The sequence below is a fragment of the Bactrocera latifrons genome, unplaced genomic scaffold (genome assembly GCF_001853355.1).
Source record: "Bactrocera latifrons isolate USDA-ARS-PBARC rearing strain unplaced genomic scaffold, ASM185335v1 scaffold_41, whole genome shotgun sequence".
Lineage (NCBI taxonomy): Eukaryota > Metazoa > Arthropoda > Insecta > Diptera > Tephritidae > Bactrocera > Bactrocera latifrons.
In genome coordinates, this window is record NW_017537057.1 from 1130092 (window position 1) to 1154825 (window position 24734).

At 37.0% G+C, this 24734-nt stretch overlaps 4 protein-coding genes across 7 annotated transcripts; 2 read left to right on the forward strand and 2 right to left on the reverse strand.

The window, feature by feature from the left end:
• Positions 1-817: 817 nt before the first annotated feature.
• Positions 818-5374, reverse strand: LOC108972638 (ethanolaminephosphotransferase 1). The gene is made up of 5 exons (XM_018939312.1): positions 5303-5374; positions 5172-5240; positions 4004-4614; positions 3758-3938; positions 818-2297 (listed from the first exon to the last, which is right to left on the reverse strand). The coding sequence occupies exons 1-5, from the start codon at positions 5372-5374 to the stop codon at positions 2007-2009; spliced, it is 1224 nt and encodes a 407-aa protein (XP_018794857.1). The 3' UTR covers positions 818-2006.
• Positions 5375-6750: 1376 nt separating this feature from the next.
• On the reverse strand, positions 6751-23230 carry LOC108972639 (centrosomal protein of 104 kDa). 4 transcript variants are annotated; one of them, XM_018939316.1, is made up of 9 exons: positions 23048-23230; positions 22923-22985; positions 12215-12382; positions 10970-12140; positions 9404-9542; positions 8097-9334; positions 7649-7794; positions 7475-7576; positions 6751-7401 (listed from the first exon to the last, which is right to left on the reverse strand). In XM_018939316.1, exons 2-9 carry the CDS (start codon positions 22960-22962, stop codon positions 7262-7264), a joined length of 3144 nt encoding a protein of 1047 aa, XP_018794861.1. In that variant the 5' UTR covers positions 22963-22985; positions 23048-23230; the 3' UTR covers positions 6751-7261. The 4 variants fall into 4 exon arrangements, with proteins under 4 accessions (XP_018794861.1, XP_018794860.1, XP_018794862.1 ...); XM_018939315.1 differs by having other exon boundaries at positions 22923-23230; XM_018939317.1 differs by lacking the exons at positions 22923-22985; positions 23048-23230 and having other exon boundaries at positions 9404-9518; positions 12215-12426.
• On the forward strand, positions 15322-18416 carry LOC108972640 (cytochrome b561 domain-containing protein 2). The gene is made up of 3 exons (XM_018939318.1): positions 15322-15659; positions 17633-17825; positions 17941-18416. The coding sequence occupies exons 1-3, from the start codon at positions 15480-15482 to the stop codon at positions 18252-18254; spliced, it is 687 nt and encodes a 228-aa protein (XP_018794863.1). The 5' UTR covers positions 15322-15479; the 3' UTR covers positions 18255-18416.
• Positions 23231-23629: 399 nt separating the features above from the next.
• Positions 23630-24636, forward strand: LOC108972587 (probable dolichol-phosphate mannosyltransferase). Its single transcript, XM_018939224.1, has 3 exons — positions 23630-23823; positions 23878-24088; positions 24146-24636. The coding sequence occupies exons 1-3, from the start codon at positions 23720-23722 to the stop codon at positions 24554-24556; spliced, it is 726 nt and encodes a 241-aa protein (XP_018794769.1). The 5' UTR covers positions 23630-23719; the 3' UTR covers positions 24557-24636.
• The last annotated feature ends 98 nt before the right edge of the window (positions 24637-24734 follow it).

Genomic DNA, 24734 nt, shown 5'->3' on the forward strand with positions numbered 1-24734 from the left:
GTTAATTATTAATATAATTACAAGTACGATTTTTGTAGAGCAGCTGTTTCATATTTTGATGTCTTCAAACTGCTACTTCCTACTGACCACTGAAAAGTGGCTTAAAATGATAGCCTCAGAACTCCTCTCCAACCTCTGACCAACAATTTTGCAGAAATTAATAACAAACCACTACGCATTTGTATCAGCAATGTATGTTTCTTTAATCTCATTAATTTTTGTACATGTACATTTTTATATACAATATATAAATAAAAGTATACATATACATATGTAGGTATAGTGTGTACATATGTATACATATATACTGCATAAATAATTAACATTTCAACACTAGTTACCGAACGAAATTAAGCTATGTGGTATGTCTTTTTAAATTACAATGTGTCTGTCTGTGGTTTGTCTTCGCTATTTATTTAGTTACAATATTGCATTTAGTAAAGAGTTTATGGATTTGCACTGCATGTTACAAAGTTTCAAATGTTAAAAAGCGCGTCTCATGACCGCCTTTCTAGAAAATTTAAAATATCTGAATATTGAAAATATTTTTTTATTGCTTTAATATTTTTAAATTATTTTAATATTTTTTTAATTTTTTCTGTCTAATTTATTTGGAAGTAGAAACTTTTTCTCACAAAAATATTTTTGTATTTCTATTTAATTTTATACACAAATCAACTTAAACAAATAAAATGTTAAATTAATAAATTAATTAATTGTAATGCACAGCGCACTAAAAATTAGTTTTCCGATTTAGAAATTTGAATTAAATATTTGACCAAAATTTACCTAGTTTTAATATCTTGTAGTTTCAATGTCTTGTTATACGCCATTAAAGTTGCGCACAGCTTTATTCAGTCTAAAACACTAGTTTTACTTAAACATACAGTTTATTTATTTATATTGTATTTTAGAAGACATACGTATGTTTCGTCTATGCACACATACACAATTTTCGGAAGTAGCTAATTTTAACTAACTAAAATCTAAACTAAAACATGCATCATAAAGCTCGAGTTCAAAATTTTCACGAACACATGACATATTCACATTTCACTTTTCTATATACATAAGTATACATGTATGTATATTTCTTTTAGTTTTATAAAAATAAAATTTATGAAGTTTGCGTTAAATTAATTTTTATATAAATAAAAATATTACGAGGTCTAAGCGGTTATTGGTAAACAATTGATAACTTCATTTAAATAAATTACTTTGTTAGCAATAAAATAATACACAAAATAAATACTATAAACTTATAAGTTACTTAAGGTGATGCAAAATGAGGCGAAGAATTAACGAAGAAATAATGCAAGTGATGTGCGGTGCCAAGTGAGCGAAAAATATTGCGGAAAGCAATAAGAAAATAAAAAGAAAACAAATGGCTACATAATTAAAGCGCAATGGCATATAATTAAATTTTTAAATTTTGTAAAAAGGTTATTTTGGGCGCCGACTTCACTTCGACAGCGCATAAGCACGAGAGCGCACAGAAATAATGAATTAGAATAAATAGTTTACATTATATGGCTGTTTACAATTATTAATTATACGCTTTTTATTACAGTTGCGTAATAAATAATCACTTCACTTCAAGCTTTTTAGCATCAAATCTCCTACTTCTATACTATCTTTATTTTATTGACAATAAATGGCATTGCCGTATTCAAAAACATATTATTTAGTGACAAATTTTTCAAGATCACGTTTTAGCACGAATTCATTGCACGGTTTGGAAATGCACAAAAATACGAGAGAGCGCTATGTAGCAAAAATATATATTAATATATTTCAATGTACATATGTACATACTTGCACTTTACCGAGACCAATCAATAAAGCTAAACTTGCTTTGAAAACACTTTCTTATCGGTAAATTATTAAGTAAAGGGTAAACGTTTGTATCGAGCCTCCTGTTACTTTTGTTTTTGCCTAACTTCAAATGATTTATTTTTGCATTTGCATAAGCACACTTGTCTTTGTTTTTGGTTTGGTTGCATTGTTTAGTCGGTTTTCTCCATGTCGCGCAGATGTACATCTTGGGCATTTCGAACAGCTGGTTCTCGCCTATTCACGCTAAAGCAAATGCGATTGAAATGCTCGCACATTTCATTCACCACATTTGTGCCGTAATGCCAGTGTGTTAGTGTGGTGGCGACGAATAGAACATAGAGCATTAGACGCTCGAGTAGCGGTATCCATAAGCCAATGCCCACGAAGACCACGAATATTGGCATCATATAATGAAACACATCACAACGCGTATTCGACATTTGCGCCACAATCAGCCGGCACTAAGGGGGGTGAGAAGAGAAAAAATTTAATGAAATGAAATTTTGCTACTATACATACGTATACGTATGTGTATTATTAAAATATAGATTGCTAACGACCTACATACATACGTAAGATCGATTTTGTGAAGTGCCCAAATGGTGAACTTATCAGTTTGGTTTGAAAAGTAGCAAAAAAAAAATATTATCCTTAAGTGTTATATATACATTTTCAATGCTATTACAACAAAAAATTCCATCATTCGTTTAGTCATCTAGTTAACGAGATAAGCCATAATTAACGCACTGCAGTATTTATGATTCAATATTATTGTATATATACATATTTATACCCTGAACAGGTAATAATTATATCGTCAACTAATATGTAAAACAACGCATCATCAAAAAATGTAACATTTTGTAACACAAACTCAAATTTTGTTTCAATATAAGTGTATGATAACCAAAACATAACCATTTTATAACCAAAACTATAGCTTTGTTTGAAATATGAATGGTTTTTATTATAACGTTTTTCCTTCGCTGTAAACTTATGAAAAGTGATGTTACGTTATTTTGCATTTTAGTTGACAATATTTATATAGTTTGCCGCGATGTTTGTAACTCAGTTGGACATGTCGGATGCCCTATAAAATTTATACATATAAATGATTAACGTGAAGCGCTGTCATAGAAAAATTTTTAAGAAGATATTATTACAAACTGTGTCATGGATTATTGCCTAATTAGAATATTGAGAAGGGTATTATAGCTTTGCAGCCGAGATTAACGTTTTTTTGTTTTAATTTGAATTGCTTACTTTATGAACTCAGTTGTATTAGTTTGTAATGAACATATGACAAGCAGTCACTTCAAATAGACTCAACAAATATTAAAGCGTCGCAACGCGAAGCAGATAACATATCAGCAATTTCAAAACTAATACAAAACGTGCAATTATTATAAAACTTAAAATATTTGCAATTTAAATGTCCATATACACTACCTGAATGGAGCACATATAACTATTTAAACAAGGAATTGAGCACGTCTTATTTTGTTGTGTCATTTAGGTCGCGTATTTTAAGATTAGATTTTTGATTTCACATTTACCGGTTGAAACAGTTTAAAATATTGAACTATCGTATTGAAAGGAAAGGGTATTGTGTGCGATTACTACGCTCACTTGAAATACTTGCCATGATTTGTGTTTGCTATCATTGTTGTGATAAGATAAAGGTATTACTGCAATGCAAAACATATATATATTTTGAGGCTTTACAAATCAATAGTAAACGTTTCAACTGTACGAATCATAAGTTAGCGCATACAACACTAATTAAATATTTATGAATCATCGAGAATTTTATATAAATTATTTGAGTCTAAACAAGTAATCGCCTCAAGCGGAACAACTCTGCGTCACTGCCTCAGCTAACATTTTTAACACTTCGTCACTATTTTGTTCCCATACTTACACTGATATTCGAGAATATTGTCCCACTCAGCAAAAACATAATACGTGGATCTTTCTCCATGATATCATTCGGCGAGATGAAAGGCCACAGCAGCATTATAACAAGGAATACCAAAAGTGGCCATAATGGACGCATTGCTTCACTGAAACAACGCATTTTGCCCGTACGCTGCACGTATGAGCTATAAAATGCACAAAATACGTTAACCAACATACAAACAAAAAATATATACGACATATGGCTTACTTGTACACATTAATTATCACCATCGGTGTATTGGCCATTGCGCTGATGTGCAAAACGAACTCCATCAAATGTCCGAGCTTGACACCCATGGGTAGTGTGTGTTGCCAAAATTGATAGCCGAACCACCATGTCAACAGGTACATAGCTGTTGAACCCCACATGCTCAAATCGTAACCCCACGGTAAATACAGAACACCTGTGTTATACTTTTCCCAGTGAGAAACATAAAAATTGAAGAACACCATCCAGCATACGTAGTACATGCGTACAGGCGCCACAGAGTACTCGAAACTGCGTCCAAAAATGCTATACAGACATGTAGGTATCAGCACTGCAGTATACGAGTCGAGACCGTGGTCGAAGAGTTCACCCAGCGGGCCAGATAAACCAATGCGGCGTGCTTGTTTCCCATCAATGCCGTCTAATGTGTAGGCCAAGAATATATTTACAGCACAGCACAGCCACACCCAAGACGGTATGGGAGTAGTATTCGGTAAGCCAGAACTGGCGTAAAAATTCCAATCATAATATGATAGAAGCAACAGATTTAAAACCGTACAAAGGAAGCCAAGAAAGGTCATAACGTTGGGTGCCAGCCAACGGGGAAAGAACTGCAAATGATAGTAAGAAGATGAAAACAGTTATTTTTGTATCAATCATTACATGTTCTTACAAACTCAAACATTAATTTAGTATTAACTTAATATTATATATTAAGAATGTAGTAGAAGTAGTGTTTACATATCTACTTAGAAGAACATTTTGTTTACGTGTTCCTACAGAATTAATAGCATTTATCCATACACTTAAAGCTAAAAGTGCATAATTTATTTTTCTTTCTTTATTGAAACGTATTGTTATAGTACACCTTTCCCACTATAATTATAATTTCTAATCACATGACATTGAGCTGTGTACATACGGCTTTTGTCCGCCAAGCGGTTTGTTTATGATTATTGATTTTCCTAACGCCAGTTAATTACCGCGCCACTCTTTGCCCTCTGCCATAGTTGTTTCTTTAATAAATTGATTTTTGTTTTTCAATACCGACGAATATCGAGTTTTGTAAATTTTTAAATTTTTTCGCAAATTGAGCGATAACAGATTTCAATTAAGCTAGTTTCTTTATAAGGTTCTGAACAGGTTTTCTATTGCTATTTCAACTTACTTTGACAGTCCAATTCCAGAATGGATGCATTACATATACGCTCAGGGGTGAGGTATCACGCGCGCTGTACTGTAATTATTTATTTAATTATTATTTATATTTCAACAATATTTGTTATGTTAGGCACCTACTTTGTAGTTGTCAAAGCCATTTAGTTGTTCCTTTGTGAGGTATTTGTAATTCAATAACTCTTGTAACGTCATCTTGATTTGGGATTGGGAAATATGATTCGCTAACGTACTACAGCTGGACAAATCTGTCCCAGCACGGTCAAAAAGCTGGGAAGGCTCTACAAAAGAGTATTTCTGATGTACGTCTCTGACGGAACCGTTTAGTGCTTCAGTTAATTCATATAATCTGCACTATATTAGAGACGAATTTCAAACTGAAGCAAATTCAATTAAAAGGAATGTCTGCGAATAGCTATAAACACACGTCCCATTTATATTGTTGCTGTTACAAGCTGTGTTTGCGCACACACACAAATAATTGGTGGCTTGGAATAATCAAGCAGTTCGTAAAGATGCGTACAAATCCGTCGAGGATGGCTAATCAGCAGCAGGTACGAGGGGTTAGCGCAACAATACAACGCTCACACACATAAACCAATGTAGTGAATGTTGGCTTTTTCTCTAATCTAAATCGACAATATTTCACTTGTTCTTAATCGATATTATTTAGAATTACATTCAGACGTTCTCTAGCACAATTCAAAGTTGTTTTCGTGTTATAAAAAACCGGATTTATTGGCAATTTTATTCATCTAATTAAAAAGAAAAATGCGTACGTAATATACCCCACCGCGAAATCGAAATCGTGCAATTCACAAAAAAATACAACACACGAGAACACGATCGCCCGCAAAACCCGTGAACAAATGAGTGGAAAACAATTTTTTTCTGCAGCAAGCAACGCGGCGATTTTTGACACTTCGCTTAAAATCAACTGAGTGGAGAGAGCAAATGCCGCTTGAGTGCTGTCAAAATAACGAAGAGCATAGCAAGAACAGTGCTTTTGTAACTGTATTTGGTTTAGTATGCTAAATATTTGGCATGCTATATATCTCTAGCAATAATTTTTATTGAGCCTACGGTACAACGCATGGCTAATGTATGCAATTTATTATAAAAATTAATCAACTAGTAATAAATTTATAACAAATGTATATCATACTTCGTGCGCAATAAAACAGCAATTATTAATTTTTATTTATTTATTCAATGAATACTTTATTGATGTTTTCATCGGTTTTGTGTAGCTAAAAGCTATAAATTGAATTCGTATAAGGTTTCGCTTTATGTATTTTTGTAGTGTAGTTTTTTGGATGGTTTTTTTAATCATTTGGACGCAATATAAAACTTATTATAAAATTCGATAGGTTTCACTTAAAAAGCAAAATATAAATTTGTGTTAGTATAAAAGTTAACAACTTAGGAATACAATTACCATTTTAACTAAGCAGAACAAACTTATTTTTAAAAATATTTTTATAAATTAACAATAATTTAATTAAAAGGATTTTCTATACTATACTATGGGTATATACATACATATTGATTTATGAAAACACATTGTTTAAATTCGATTATAAAACGCATTAAGTAACTGCAAATTGTACAAATAGAATATGTATGTATATGCATTCTTACTAAAGCGGTTATAATTAACTTTTTAGTTGTTTTAAAAACGTCTTTTACGCTTTCGAGAATTATTTTTAACATACTTTGCACAAATCCCTAATATAAGTTTACGTATATATTTATGTACACGTTCTCAGTTGCGCCTGTATGGGTATAAACACTTATTTCGCGTAGTTATAACAAAATTCATTTAACGATTATTAAATCCGATGAATGAAGGCTTTCAGTACATCCCTTTGAAAGCGAAATTTCGAAATTATCCTTTGTTAATTTTTTTTTTTTTTGTTGCCTACCCTTTTGAAATTGTTTTTGTTTTTGTGTGTGTTTAATTGTGCAGTCAGCACTACAACTCTTCCAGTAAAGAGTAGTTAATAATTCGCTTTCTAAACTTCATGTAATCTACATAGTATGTATGTGTTTGTTATTACTAAAATTCGCTAAACATTAAAGTTAGTTTGATTTTTTTGCACGGCGTCTAGTGTTGCCGGGACAACCTGTAGAGCTAAGTAAGTGTAACTTCCAGCCACCATCCAGTGGCAGATGTACATCATCGTGGCACAGTGGACAACGCGCAGCACCTGTCTTCAATTCTATAAAATATACATACATCCAAACATATTTCACTACTATACAAATTTGAAATTTCACACAATGCTAGCATACCGCGGCAATAGTCTTCCATTTGATGCAAGTCATACAACTGTTTGTGCACCGACTCGGTGCAGCGGTCACACATCACATAGCTATCCTTGGCCTCGCATTCCTCTATATAACATATAAATAAAAGTACATTGAGTGACAGCTTGGAGCAGGCTTCGACAGTTTTTCAGTACATACTTGTGAGATGATAATTTAAGGCCGCCACTTCCAGTACTTGGCTGCATTGAGGGCACTTGGTTAGGAAAGGACAGGACTTCCAGTAGTGTCGATCCAATTGAGACTGATCGCTGCTACTACAGCACCAATCGCAAAACGGGCAGTGGCTGAAAGGGTAAAAAAGCCATTGCATATAGTTTGAAGGAATTCTATATTTATACTACAAGAGATATCCAGGGTAATGGTTATTTTTACTTAAACCATTTTTTAACCCTCGAAGTGTCGTGGTTTTATAAATATGTAATTGAGACTCTTGTTCGAAAAACTATATGCATCATACCACAGACTTATCGTAATACTTACAGAAGATCTATAGGTTCTATATTCTAGATATACTCGTTTAACGGCACTCCAAGGGGCCTCTCACTATACATTCCTGTTCATATCATCTTTATTATATAATACTCACATCAAATCGGGTGGGTCTTCCAATGATTCCGAATTCGAGTTCGAATTTGATCCTTTTCTAGAGTTGCTAGCAGATATCATCGAACGCTTTAGTTGCTCATTGTATTGCTGCTTGCCATTGCAGTTAGAAAATGTGCCTATCAGACCGCCGGTACTGCCACTACTTACTCCGTTACCTCCGCCACTGCTACCACTCGCGTAACCATTCGTGCCGCCCAGCGCATGACCGCTTTTACTTTTCAGTATGCGCGTCTCAGAGCGACGCATCGGACTGGACTGCAGATCCGGTGATTTTGTGCTATACATATAACCATAAGGACTGCTACGGCTGTCGCTACCACTACCAGGACCACCACCGCAGCTACTACCGCCAGCGCTGCCCGTGGCTTGCTGCAAGTGCTCCAAATCATTGCGTCCACGGTTTGGTGGTGGTGTTATTGGATCACTGTTATTGTGTGCGGAGTATTTATTTGCTTCTAGCATTTCTTTCTTACGCTCCAAATCCAACTTATCAAATTCGGTGAACAATTGACGATAGAGCAGATTGCGTCTGGTTATGTCATCGTCCGGTGGTAGCTGCTTACGCACTAGACGTGGATTCACTTTATATACCAGCAATAAAATACGTTCGGCCACCTTACGCACCGGCTCAGCGGGATGATGTATACCCGAGCAACCGCACTCGGAAAGTGCACGACAGGTTAAACCGCTATGCTTATCGGTGCCGATGCCTTGACTGAGTACCAATTGCTCCAGCATTTGCATGCGACTAAGCGCCAACCGTGGATGTGTGCCCGAACTAACGCTACGTGAAAGCGCTGGCGCCACCAGATGCTGCTCGATTACCTCTGGACAAGCGGCAATACTAAGTATGGTGTGTTGGGCCAAAGTGTGGATACGCGCTGATGGATCACCAGACTTGGCTAAGAGTTCGGGCAGCAAACGGTCGACGCAACGTGCCACTTCACTTTGTGACACACGTCTAGGCACATATTCAAGAAAGAGCACGCGTACAGTTTCGGTGGCTTGACTGAACACCGAGTAGACAGCGTCGCGTACGGCGCGGTGGAGTAGAAGCGCAGCACTGCGCGCCACCTTGTTAGGACCGGCCGTACTCTCGCTGCCCGAATTGTTTGCATGTGTATTCGACTGTTCGGCATCCACGCCCTTTAGAAAGTTACGCAAACTAATCAAACCATCCTCGCGATCCTGAAATTGACGCGAATAGAATTGTTCAACCTGCAAAAGAGAGACCGATATTCTTTTGTTATGGTATTTAAATTAAGTATTCTATTATGTGGTCCTTACCATATCATTGCCGAACACGAGTATCGGCAGTGCAGCCTGACGACGTTCGCGATCGTTTAAGCGCGAACGTCCGCGATTGGGATCGGCCTCCAGTAGAGCAGTACCTTGACATTCCCTTAAAAATTCATTAGTATTTGAACTACCGTACGAGAGTGTAATGCAAATACATATGATGGGTACATTGCAACAAACACCGATATAGGATTTTTTTTTTTCATACAGAATATGCACAATTTTTATATAAAAAGAAAGGAAGAAGAAAGAACAGAAATCAACTAAAAGTACACCGAAATGTTTATGAGGTCGCTAGAGAATAATTTATACGACGCTACAATATACATATGTACAAAACTATTATTACGTAATAAAATACAGGGTTTGTCTGGAAAGTAAAAGGACTGATTTTCTTCCGCCACGACTATAATTCAGAGCTGCGCGGACCGACTGAATTCGGTAGAGGGCGTTCCTAGCTAACGAGCGAGCGGCTGGTCAGTTGTCTCCGAACACCTGGAGAGTCAGGACAAACATTTTGGCGCGACGTGTTTCTGTGAGTGGGGAAAGCCGAAAATGTTTTACGTGGAAGTCCTCAAGAGACGAAAATGAAGGGTCAATCAGGTCCGACAAGATATAGCAGCCGATTGGAAGTTGCACCACGATAACGCCCCGGCTCACACCGCCTTCCTTGTGAACAGCTACCTAACCAAGGCCGGCATCCCAACTGTGACCCATCGAAATTTTTTGTTTCCTTGCCTAAAAAGCCCGATGAAAAGCAAGCATGTTGAGACGACAAAGGGGATCCAAGCAGCATGCACCTCGGCTCTCAATACTATTCCATTCCGTGATCCTTTCATTACTTGGAAATCGCGCTGGCAGCGTTGCTTCGACGCATTTTTTAAATCGGCACAGTCCTATTACTTTCCGGACAAACCCTATATATAAAATGTCCGACAGCGAGTTGGACTATGGGGTAACTTTTTTACTATGGGGAATGTTTATTTGTAGGTATCTAACTCTAAGTGATATACTAATGAATCGAATGAGTTTTAATCAAATAAGCATCATGCATAAAATTTTCTATGAACTACAAATTATGAGATGATACGGGGATTTGTTTGTAAAAAATTTAGACAAAGGATCGAATTAGTGCTGTTCTGCAGTTACAGACACTCGGACTTGGATAATTTCTTAGGAATAATCGTCAATTCGAGCCGGACAGAAGGCGGGCAAGTTTGACAATGTTACCACTTTTAAAAGAATTTAGACTCCTTTTTTATGATGTATACTGGAAAAGACTTTATTCTTTCATTTACAATATCTAATTGTTCCTATATTATACAATTATTAATAAATCTTTGCGAAAAAGGTAATTCCCTCGACAAATATTTGCTGACCAATATTTCAGACACACTTTGGACCTCGAAACTAATCTATATATAGTATTCACAGTCCAAGGTAGGTTGTCTTATCATTAATGTGAGTTGAGTACTTCCGTAATCTACCACTACAATACTCTAAAATAAATTCTTTACTTTTAACAACCACACACTAGAACACTGTTAAACTTACTGTCTCAACGCCGGAACAGCGCGCTCTTCATAATCTTCATAGGAATTTCGAGGCGCACTTTTGTTTCTACGGCGCAATGAACCTTGACGACTGGACATGGGCGAACTATGCCGACTGGGACTACGTCCTTTCCCCAACTTGGGCGAGACGGGTATGTCGTCGTGTGACTTCCGCAGATTCGCATTTGATGAAAGTGAGAGAGTATCATTTGCATGAGTTTGTGCTATACCAGCTGATGCGGAATTGGTAGTACCACTACAACCACCGCCGCCGCTCGAACTACAACCATCCAGGGAGGAACGATCGTCTTGTACGCTCTTCGGGCTCATTGTGCTTGTTTGGTAGTGCGCTTCGGCTAGCGCTTGTGCGACGTCTTGCAGACTCGGCGCAGGTGGCAATATCGGTTTGCTGGCATACACTTCGCTGGCTAAATCATTAGAAGCATTTAAGCCGTTCGCTTCCAGTAAATCATTGACCAACAGGTGTTTTAACACCACCGACTTATACATTTCTATTTGCTCTTTCCGCAGCTTAGCGGTAGTGAAATCCTCCTGTTGCACCGCCTGACGTTTAGCCAGCGCGTAACGGCCCAAACGCTCACCGGCCGTGCGCAACGCTGTCATACATAATTTCAACTTGCGCGCATACTCAAAACGTTCTGCGCCGACCGCCTGCAATTTCTTCTCCTCCATTTCGCGTATAATCTCCGCAATGGACTCCTCGACATACATGGAAAAAAGCAAATCATCGCATATGGAAATCAAAGCTGGCTCAGCAGCAGACCCAGTCGGAGCGACTACATCGGTATTGCTTTGCTCATTGCTCACAGCAGCAGCGCCGTTGCCATTGCCGCCGGCGTTCTCTACTTGCGCAGCACTTTCTGCTGCTGCGACGGTAACATTCCTATTCAACTCTTCGCCCAAAACGTTGACCGCAATCAGGGCAACTTGTTCGTCCGGATTGTAGTCGTTGCGATGTGCGCCGCTGAGGCGTAACTTCAGATGTGTACCGCGTCGCGGATTCACCGACACGCTTTGCAGTTCACGTGACTTGTAATTGGTGGCCGCGTTGTCGGAGAGTGCGACAAAGCCGAGGAAATCGAAGCACTGTGAGGATGGTGTGCTCGGTATGCCCTTCGGCGAGTAGTGCAGCCATAGCTCAACTTTCTCAGCTGATTGGAAGAATTAAAAGGAGTATGTGGAGTTGAATTTTTTATTAAAATTATTTTAGCATAGAATAACTTACGAATATGGAACTGATGCGCTAATATTTGTATTCGACATATCTTCGCTGGTCGGTGGAAACGCAGTACGATATCGTGTGGTGTGATGGTGTTACCGGGAGCACTACGCCAACCATGCACAGTCGGACCATGTGTGTTGAGTTCGCTAGCAGGAAAGGCGGGATCTTCATCTACAAGAGAAAGGGGAATGGAAAATAGTTGGAATATTTCCATAGTTTTAGGCGTTTAGCGTGTATATGTGGTTCCTTTTAATTTAAAGTAGTAAAAGTGCCCTCCAACATATTATTGACTATTAATAAATAAACTCTGAAGGCTGCACATTTTTTCATAAAATCGCTGTCGAATTAATTATGCACCGTCAGTTGCTTTTTTGCGACTCATTTCCATAATTAAATTGATAACACCCTTTATTATACATTTCGATATACATATGTATATATATTTACATATATATATATGTACGTAGATATTTTGAGTTGCTCAACCAGAGAATGTATAAACATCTTAAGTTCTCTGGCTGAGCGCCTTATCCGTAAATTGAGTAACTCAATAATTGGGACTGACATAAGCTCAACGAAAAACAACAAAATAAACAGGCAAACATAAACGTGTTGAGGCATATGTACATATGTACACAGCAAGAATAAAACAAAGTCATAAAAGCAGAGGAGAAGAGTTTTCGAGACCGAGTAACATAAATATAATAGCATATGTAGATGTGTCTGTGCATTTTTTTGCCTGTTCTCAAAGCAGAGATGCCACGTACGTTTGAGTAAGCAAGTTTCCAAATTAGGGAAGTAATAACCCAAAAAATGTGACAATACAAAATTTTTATTTTTTTTTTAGTTCCAACTTTAAAAATTTAAAGATGAGTACAACATTTTAAAGAATTTGCAAAGTATTCTCGAGAAAAGGTATTAGTACTATGCATTTTGAAAAAATCATCATTCAGAATTGGTGTTTTTTATAGCTTTAAGGAGTTAGGTGGATTTGAAAATTTCAAAAAATCGATTATTTTGCTTGTCTTATTAAATTCTACAATACCTTTAAAATATTGTCCTAATTTTCAAGTTGATCCGAGTAATATTGTAGTTTCTGAATTTGTTCAAATTGCGTACACATCTTTAAAATACCATTATTAGGATTTTTTTTATTTCATTACAACTTATTAGTTTTAAATAAATGGCGAAAAAATTAAATTTTTTATAGAAAGTCTGAGAAAAAATTAAGATTTTAATTTTTTTTTTTTTTTACTTTGTTCAAAAACGAGATTTATGTATATATTAATGGAATATGTTTAGTTTTTTAATTTCAGATGAACCAATAATAAGTTATGCTTTCCACGGTGAGAACACTTTTTTTGTGAGACACCAAGGGAGGTGAGGTCTTAACGGCTGATTTTTCAACATTTTTGTATCAAGACTTTGTTCAAATATGTCCCCTTGACATGCCACATTATATTATTCAAATATTTGACTATACTTCTGAAACAGAAAGTGAAACCAATTAAACTCAAATAGCAAGAGTTGGCAACCCGTAAGCTCACACTTTGAATGCCGGCATTAATTCATACATATACATACATAGTTAACCCCAGCAAGAAATATGGTACAAAGAGAAGTGCCACACCATTAATTTAATTAATTTCTGTATCGACGCAGAAGCAAACAACAGGAAAGGTTTATATAAAGATCCGAAGTGTGAACTCAAAAAATGGCGGGTCCCAGCGCACAACCTTTAGGAGAAATAGCTCGCCTACTCACTCTCTTTCACAGCTCTCCTTCAAACGGATGTTCTTCGGCTACCCAGAGGATACTTGGTCTAAGACCGGAAATCGTCAGCTGCTTGAATCATATGTACATAAATCGTTCCTGCCCACTGCCAAGTGAATGGTGCTCAAAGAATTTTCCTAACTTGCGTCAACTTCGACACATGACAATGCGGTGTCTAGGCATGTGTGAAACCTCGAGCAATAAGAACGTAAAAGAAAGCGAGAAAAAAATTTAAGTTAAGCTATTAATATAATACACTTGGGACAATAGCCTATACCAAATTTGATGCACATATCTCGTGAAATGAACTAGTTTTCCATACAAGCACTTGAATCCGATCGTTCAATTTGTATATCAGCTATATAATATAGAGGTCCGATTTTGCTATTCTGACAAATCATCAGCTTTTTGGAGCAGAAAATTACGAGTGAAAAATTTCAGATCGATAGTCGGTGCACCCCAGTAGTACGTTGTGATTTTTACAATGGATAAATATGTATATCTAACTAAATTTCGTATAAAGTATCATTAAAAAGGCTTACGGTGCTTCAAAAACACAAGCCTATGGCTGATCTACAAAGCCTAAATATATGGTCGGGAGATCTTAAACTGATGAAAATATTAAAAAAGTGAAGGATATGGTAGCTGAAAACCATCAGGCAAGTATTAAGACGATGACAAATGAGCTCGACATCTCTCACGAGCCCGTTCGAAAGGTTTTGGTGGCTATTTTGGGTATGGAACGCATTTAGTGCCAATAAGGTAATAATTACCATCGATGAACCAGATTTCGTGGATACGTGTGCTTTTTTCTTGTTTCCCAAACTGAAATTGTCGCTCCGTGAAACGCGTTTTCAGTCGATCGAAATAAAACAAAACTCGCTGAAGGAGCTGAAAGACATCCAAAACAAAAAAATATTGTTGATAATTAAATATTTTGCGTTTTCTTTACAATACCGTTAATTTTTTGCCACAACGCATACAGTATTAGCAACTGACGTTTGCTTAATAGCCCATAACTGAGACCAAATAAAAAGGAAATTAAATATTAGTGCTACAGTGAACTTATCGGTCTTTTCTTACTTGCTAAAGGCCACAAATTTAATCAATGCTCTTACTAGTTCATTTTACACCAGTTCACGCTCTCCCTATAGGGTAGGCATGCATTATGCTTTGACGTGGGTTTTTTAGTTTTATTCGCTCTGGCGCTCTTGATAATATACCCAACCCTTTGCGTGCTCCACCACTTTACCCTACATCCAATCAGCTGAGCAGTAGGCAAGCACAAGTGTAGATTGAATATACTTAGACATTTCGCAAGAGACACGTTAGTTACACTCAAAACACAGATCACATCAGAATTAACTATAGTAAACTGCTGACGAAAAACAAATATTTGACACGACAAATTAATTTTGATGAATTAACTTTTTTACTTAAAAGTGCTAGCATAAAGTGAATTTTTTTACGCATTTGTGAAACATAAAAGTCTAAAATGACTGCAAAAACTAAAGCGTCGGGAAGCGCGTTCCACTCGATTTGGCTGCAGTTGCAAAGTCTCCTCAACACTATCAATCACATTTTAATCGCACTAGTTGGCCTCTACTTCACAGTCTTGGGACGCAGTCTAAACTTCCAAGACACCGCAATGCATGCCTTTCTAACCGTCATTGGGGTATGTAGGTGCCATCAAGATTTTATAGATTGACGGCAGTTTTTATTACAGACGCACTGTAGTAGTTATCAGTTAACTTTTGTGATATTCATTTTAAAGCAGGTCAAAGTGCGCTAACGTTCGACTTCGTATAGCTTCTTAGCGCCGTTTTCTCAATGCTCTTTACCGAAGAAAAGGAGTATTGATTAAGTTAACCGGAAGTTAACTGGCAGATGACTACTAACCAGACATTTGAAAAACGGTTCTAAGCATGCATATCTTATCAAGTTATTGACTTTTAGTATTTATGATAGAGATTAATTGAGTAAGGCATGTGGTATACCTATTTGAGTTGTCTCTTGACAGTTGTTTACACTCTGTATGTATGTAGCTGTGCAAATACGTAAGTGTGTTAACAAATTTGTGTCTACTCATTCCAAATGCTGTTGCATTTTTATTGAAGGGCTCATAAAATTTGTATTACATCCTTATCGCACACAGGTGTATATCGGCGGCTGACAATTTGAATAATTTTTAAGATTACATACCGTAACATCTAATCGCACGCAATTTAATTTTTGCCGCACCTATTGGGTAGTCAAAAAAGTCTTTTCGTAATTTGTCAATAGATGTCGTTGCAGTCGTATGTATCTACCAATCACATTGTGTCATACCATATAGTGTTGGAAAGGTGAGATTTTAAGCTTCAGTTAGCCAAAACAAAAATTGAATTCGGGAAGTTGAGAAAAAGTTACAGCTGTTCAAAAATGAGTGAAAATAATGAAGAAATTCGCTATATTTCGAATTTTTTGTATAATATCTACAATTCTTTTCATTCTGAAACGAAATGAAATCGAACCATTCTGAAGCGAATGGTAACAGGAGACGAAAAGTGGATATAATGGAATATAAGTGGATAAGTGGAAATACGACAATAATGTACGAAAAAGATCATGGTTCAAGCCAGGATTGACGCCTCGAAAGGTTATGCTGAGTGTTTGGTAGCATTGGAAAGGGATCATCCACTATGAGCTGCTCCAGCCTGATTCTACATATTACTGTCAACAACTGATGAGGCTGAAGCAAGCAATCGAAAAAAAACGACCAAAACTGATCTTCCATCAGAAAAACGCTAGACCACACTCAGCTTTGATGACTGGGCAATAACTGGAATAGTTTGGCTGGGAAGTTTTGATGCATCCACCATATAGCCGTGGCCTTGCACCATCGCGGACTACCATTTGTTTCGGTCATGCAGAACGCCCTTAAGAGTAAAGCTAGCTTCAAGAGAAGCCTGTGAAAATTACTTGTCGAAGGTTTTAGCCGAGAAATCAAAAGAATTTATCACTGATGGAATAATGTCTCAAGCGAAAAGTTGAAAAAAAGTGGTCGATCAAAATGGTACATAATTGGTTCATTAAAGTTCGAATATAAATATAAAAAAAAGTTGAAGTTTGATTAGAAATACGAAAATACTTTTCGACTACCCTATAATTCTAGATTAAACGTTCAATTCAATGCAAAACTAATGAATTTTGTTTACTGGATCAGTGGTCCTCGTTTCTTTGGAAGAGAACAATAATAAGCACTACTCATACTACCTAATTTTGGGGGAAGCTTTAGAAAAGAGGGCATTACTTTGAGTTTGAGAACTTTTTTTTGTTAAATGGGTATGTAAAAGAGCTTTAACAAGCATTCAATGGACGATAGGTTTATTAAGTCTAATATACACACATCTGACATTTTAATGCAAAGGCCTTCAATTATTTTCATGGCAGTCTTAAGTACTATTTACTATCCATGTAACATCTACACTACTACTGCAGATGTAAAAGTAAAACAAAAATTAATTAATGAGAAAGCGTAAAAACTTTTAAAAACCATCTAACAATGTATTAAAAAGATTAAGCTCAAAAAAAACTAAATTTTTAAATAGCTTTTACTAACACTTCCAACCCTTCTTACATAAATATTTTACACAACCATAAAAATAGTACCATGTCCTGATGGCCGAAGCGCTGATGTCACATTATCCAATCAACTTCGTAACGAATCGTTTCACTCACCGTACTAAATCAAAAATTCACGGTGTCATACAATTGTTGGGCGGTGCGATGGCTCTGCTGGGCTCCATTGGTAAAATCTCGCAGACGGAAGTGCACTTCACCACGTGGCATGGCAAAATAGGTAAGTCAAGTCAAGGTTGCAACTAATAAGCGACCAACACACACACATACACAAAATAACTGCTCAATAGCGCCACGGAGAAGTAAACATTCCACGAATCCTTTGCAATTTCCAGGTCTTGCTGCCACATTGCTCTGCTTCGTGAATCTTATCGGCGGCACCGCCACTTATTTTCAACCAAAGTTCATACAGAAATCGCATCCACCGGCAGTGTTGAAATTCAGACACAATTTATCTGGCATGGTCGCCTTTACGCTGGGCATGTTGGCCATCTTCCTTGGCTACCGCACAAAGTTCACTTATAAATATATGGATCCGGAATTTATTGTAGTCTTAAGTTTGGCGACGGTTTTGGTGTATATCTTCACCATGATTGCGCCGATGCGTTCCTTCTTAGGTAAACTTAGATATCGGAAACAGCATTTATAAGTATTTACCCACTTGCTGGTACTCAGTATGCTTAAGTCATAGTTTATTTGACGGTAATTAGTAAATTTGTTGTTCTTTAATTAATTTTACTTCCGTTATTCAGCCTTGCCAATAACTATACAAATAAGTTAAAATTATGGTGATTAATAAACGCTTATATTTAATGGCAGCCTTGGTCGAAAATCTTTATATTAATTCTATATGAACAGAGTGTGAAGAACTGCTCTCTAAGGCTTCAGGGGGTCAGTGCATGCCTGGAAACTTGGATCACGCAGACGAGGAACCTCCAAACTTGCCGGAACACCGCACTCCGAACTATGGCAGGATGCATTTTGATGTCTCCCATGGAACACCTGCATAGTGAGGTCCGTATACTCCCAGTTAAAAAGAAAAATGAACTCCTCCCCAAGCAGTAAGCAGTACCTGCACTCCAGTTTTCGCAAAAAACATCCCTACAGCCACTTGCTTGGATTGGAACCGCCTTTTAGGAGCATCAAGAGGTCATTCCTTAACTACGTCGACGACATCAAACAATACGCCGACCAGACTTCGGACGCACCTAACTTCCGAAAAGTACTGACCGCCATTCAGAGTAGAGCCATCAACACCTTCACCGACTCCCTTCCAGTCAATGGCGTACTTAGAGTCAAACCACCACCCATTGCAGACGAAGACCTGGAGTTGCCACGAGAACCGAGAGTGACCCTTGCGCAGCTTCGCTGCTACTTATCCAAAATAGACCGCGACATGTCTAATGAATGTTCAGCGTGCAATGAGTCCAGGCATGACACTGGCCCCCTCTTTGCATGCCCTGGTTACTCCACTCATCCGACACCCTTCTCTCTTTCGTCCGTCGAAACAGCACGTTAACTGGGCCTACCGATGAATGACGTCAACGACAACTTATCTAACCCTTACCATCCTAACGATGTTTAGGTACCCGTTACAATAACGACAACAACCACAGACGCAATGAGCTTTTCATGTATGGATCGTACGTGGACTTTTCTGTACGGAGCTCTCCCCCAATCTTAGCAGGCATTCATGCGGTTAGGTTAAAAATATTGACGACGCTAGTTGTCAAGGTTGTTTGGGGGGCTGAGGTGGAAGCATCCAATCACTATTTTCTATTGCCCAGCTATTGCCTGACAGTCTTACCTTCGGCGAACCAGAAGATAAAGCGGGTACCAACCATCAGCCCTCCCAACAAATTTGTGATAAGCCTTAAGCGCTTTGTCAATATGTAAGTTATATGTACAAGTATTATATAGGTGTTTTAGATATCACAACAGACCTATGTAAGTTCTAAGCTGTCCAAGTGAGACTTTTGTTATTATCGATGAGGTCAGTTTGAAGTAAAAGGTTTCTGATAACTTCGATTCGATATCTACTTTTTTGAGAGAACATAAAGGAATTATTATACATTCTCTGTCGCATCGACAAACAAGTTTTTTCTACAATAATCGTCTCTTATAAATCGAAACCACCTTAAATTTATGTAGCGCTAGTAAAAGTTGCCACGAAGGTGAAGGAACTGTTTATTACAAATGAATTTCTGCATGCAAGCTGCTTGTATATATGATTTTATAAACAAACGTTAGTCGAAATCACCGCTGAGAAAAACTTGGCCTACCTCCAGGCAGACTTGTCAAATACACATTACATGCAAACGATAAAAACGATAAAAGAGATCGCTGCACTTTCTCTACGCAAAAATGCTCCTTTCATTTCAAAATATCTGCGACAAACTAGTATAAATGCATATAGTATGCACATTTTTTCAAATAATTATATATTACATACCATAACATTTCCTTCAATGCAGGCAGGAAACTCCTGATTGTAGGCACAGACAATGAACTCTTGCAGAGCAATACAAGATTTCCGCTCAACGGACCGTTATGCACATACATAGATGAATTCAATGATATAACTATTCTATAAAAAAAACTAACGGTAAAATAACGATTTAGACTATGTGTGTCTGTGTGTGTGTGTGCAGAAAATGTTAAAAAAGCAAAGCGCCGCAACTGCTGCAGCAGTTTCGGTTTAAAAAGCTGTCTGCTGCATGATTTGAGGCGTAAACAAGCGGCTTCAAGGGAAATCTGTATAAAGAGTCACACGCATTCATATAAAAATATAGCAATATATAGAGCATTTCTAAGTGCAAAATTAAAGCGCAGTTTTATTGCATATTTTGCGGCATTTTCGGCATCAAATGCGCTGTGTGTGCACACAAGTAGTCATCTGCGATATGAAAAGTTGGCATTTGTGGTCGCGGAGTGGATAGAAAGGGAGTGGCGAGTGCGAGCAGAGGCATTACAAATATATGGGCTTTAAGTGCCAAACTAACTTCTTCATATACACTATACTATGCAGTTTCGTTTTTGCCGCGTGCACATAAACGAGATAACTGTACTTTTTTTTTTTTTTGACAATTTTTTACGCAAATCACGATTGCGGTATAAAAAGTTGGGCGATATATTTGAATATTATTTTCATTTAGACTAAAAATCGACCAACAAATATTTATGACAAGCTTGCTCCAGTTAATGGTGTATATGAAGGCTTGACCCAACCTGAAAAGGAGTGATCTTTGTTAGAAAATGTATAAATTCTTAAACTATGAAGACCCATCATAATTTGGGCGGAGTAAAAAATCTTGATTAACTGCAACAATCCACAAATGAAATGAAAAGAAAAAAACATATACAAGTTGTGCCAACATTGCTGATTGCAGCATGCATACTCAACGAAATGCATTTACAAATCCACAATGGAAGGCCTTGAGCGCAACTCAGCGGCCTTGTACGGTTGCCTACAGCAGTGACTGTGCATTCACGCCAAGAAGTATGCTACGCCCCACACACAATTACTGTGAACAATGAATCGCCAACAAATGGGATGTTAATAACGGCTAATGCCAGCTTAATGTTTTCAATTAAAAATTAAAATATTATCTTATTACATCATTACGTTAAAGAGTGCATTAAGCGGTCAATTTGAGCCTGCATTTCAATTTTTTTATTATGAGGCTACCACAAAAAATCACACACATTCCTGTATTAGTATATGGAAATACACGTGTTTTTGTAGATAGTAATCAAAATAAATGCAAATACTTTCGACACACACATACACACAAGCACGTGTGCTTTGACGAGAGTGCTTTGCTTTGGTCGCGCTTTCAATCGAACACAAATGGGCAAGCAAGGCAGCCACCGCACAGCAGGCGACCAAACAATAACCTAGCCCACTAATTGCCAACTATGTAGGTGCATATATCAAGCATCGTTAGGCGGACAAGTGGTGCTCGATTGCATGTCTGCCGCTACCTAAAGCACTTACATTTATTACCGTTATGTGTGACATATTATTTTATACATTTTATTTAATTTACCACTAAGTGCAACGTTCATGTAACGGAAGGGGCCGTCGGAAAGGCAATAAAATTCCCATTTCATAGGAGGTAGGAAATAGTTAATATTTATTATGTTGAGGACTTGGTGTGTTATTTGCAAAATGTTTTATCGATCAAAACTGATGTTTATGGAAGTAGCGAGAGCGAACAAATTGCTCGGAGATTAAAGGGCTACATTTTACAATAATCGATGCCTAATTTCATGAGGTTACCTTGCCATATAACAACTTATTTGTATGGCAGCTAAATGCTATAGTGGTCGGATCTAAGCAATTTTTTCGTAAATTGTACTGTTACCTTAGACAATAGTTCACATCAAATTCCATTACGATTTATTTTCAAATAAAAAAGTTTTCCATACAAGATCTTGCTTTTGATCGTTGGCATTGAGCTAATTAAAACTTAAATGTTGACCTAAGGCTCGCTTTCTGTAATAAAATTACTAATTTATTTATATATTACATATGTATGTACATTACGTATGTAGGTGCATTTCTGAATGGATCGAACTGTCATAATACCTAATCAAAATGTCTGCACAGTAAAAGTACTAACCGGAGCACACAAAGACCAGCTAAATTATTTACGCAGCACGATTACTAAGGATACAAATGTCCAGGTGCAAGACAAGCGCCAGGTGTGCACATACAAGACTACAAATGAAATGGCAATTGCAACACACATGTTTACGTGCTTACATGCACGAGTATATACATATGGACATACATACTCATACGTACATATGTAAGTTTGTGTGTCACGGAACTTCAGTGGCGAAGTGTTAATGCGTCTCATAGATAAAGTAATAAATTTCTGCGAGTGTAAGGACTTGAACCAGTGAGCATAATTATTAATACAGCCAGTGCACAAACATATGTACATATATACATAGCCATCTATGTGCTAATCTCAAGCATTACAATTTAAAAATCGTTGCATAAAATCATTGCGAAGTGCAATAATGCATTATCAAGTACCAAATGAAGGCGTAAAAACTCTTTGTGTGTAAATAAGTGCAGCGGCTGGCTGGCTGTAGCCTGAATAATGGCAGTTGGGGCAGGAAGGCGTGATTTATCGATTTCTCCAGTTACGAGCTACACGCTGCCATACTCATAACCAAATGATTACGCATTGCGGAATTCATCTAAGGGAATTTTCCACATAAAAGCTGAGCAATTAAATGCGTACCTTTTTTTTTACCGTAATAAGCTAACCAAGCGCTTCCTCAGTTAATTTGTAGTACTCACCGGAGGCGAAAACAACATTGAATGGGATCTTTTTGGCCATATTCGTCGCTCAATGAAAAGATGCTGAAATGTGTAAGGATTATAATTATATTTAATAGTTGGAGGTTGCTTTCTATGAGTCCCACTTTTTTAAATGCACTTTGTCTATTGCTAAACTATTTGTTCACATATTTGCTGTTATTTTAAATTTAGTTGTTATTTTTTTTTTTTTTGAGATCTTTTAAAGCCTACTGCTGGAGTTTCACCCTGCACCCATTTAAGTACACTTTTCCACTAATTTCGACTGTTCCGAAGGTATTAATACGTAACCGTTCCAAATGCAACTACCAGTTTGTGTCCGTCGAACTGTTAATATTCCTTTACCGTCAAAAGGCACGCATGACTTTCGCGTAACAACAAAATTAACGCATGCGTGATTTGCGTATTGTCACAAACAGCTGCTTTTGTTTACGTTGGCGGTGTTTTGCTACACGTTTGGTATTGGGGTGTGTTTGTGTATGCACACATATGAATGAGTACCTTTTAAGTGATATTTCTACTATTATGGATTAAGATTCAAATTTATAAGCTAGCACTTATTTCAGATAAATAATTGCTTTCAATTATTATAATTTTTAATTCACAAAACATTTTTATATTTAATACAATTTTAATGTTTACTCGAGAATTGCTTTTGTTGGCAACGCCACTCATTTGACATTCTTAGAACACGTCAGCCGGCGGAGTAGTTTACCTTTAATTCTATTAACTGCCTATCAAAATATCAATATTAATTATAATTTAACTACTGCAATATTATGTCTACAAGTGGACATAAATATAGCATATTGCTTCCCACATACAATGAAAAAGAAAACTTGCCAATTATAATATGGCTAATCGTGAAATATCTTGGTGAAAGGTAAGTGCTGTACAATGTAAATACTAATAAGTTGTACATTTGCCTTGCTTCCAGTGGCCATAAATACGAAATTATTATTATTGATGATGGCAGTCCCGATGGTACATTAGATGTTGCTAAAGATTTGCAGAAAATCTATGGTGAAGAGACCATAGTGCTTCGACCACGGGGGTCTAAACTGGGCCTGGGTACTGCATATATACACGGCATAAAACATGCTACAGGTGATTTTATTATCATAATGGATGCAGACTTAAGTCATCATGTGAGTATTGCGTTTTTATAAAAATTAGTTCAGCCTAGACTAATTTCTCATCTATAGCCTAAATTCATTCCAAAGTTCATTGAACTACAAGCGAAAGAAGACTACGACGTAGTATCTGGCACAAGGTACAGCGGGGATGGTGGTGTTTTTGGCTGGGATTTCAAGCGCAAGCTAATTTCGCGTGGAGCTAATTTTCTTTCGCAAATTTTACTGCGTCCAAATGCTTCAGATCTGACAGGGTCTTTTCGTTTATACAAAAAGAATGTGCTGGAGAAATGCATTGCCAGTTGTGTTTCGAAAGGATACGTTTTCCAAATGGAAATGTTGGTACGCGCACGTCAGCACGGTTACAGCATTGGAGAAGTGCCAATAACGTTCGTGGATCGTTTGTATGGTTCTTCGAAATTAGGTGGCACAGAAATTATACAATTTGCCAAAAATTTATTGTACTTATTTGCTACCACGTGAAACTAATGTATTAAAGTACTTTATAACTATTTCATAAAAACTTAAAACCTTAATAAAATATTGACTGCATTAAAAATTAAGTAAATATTTATTTGGTATTTTTTTTTTATTTGCTAACAAAAACTTGAGAATGCAACATTGGTTTTTCGTTAACATCCCTGTGTTTTATTACATATCT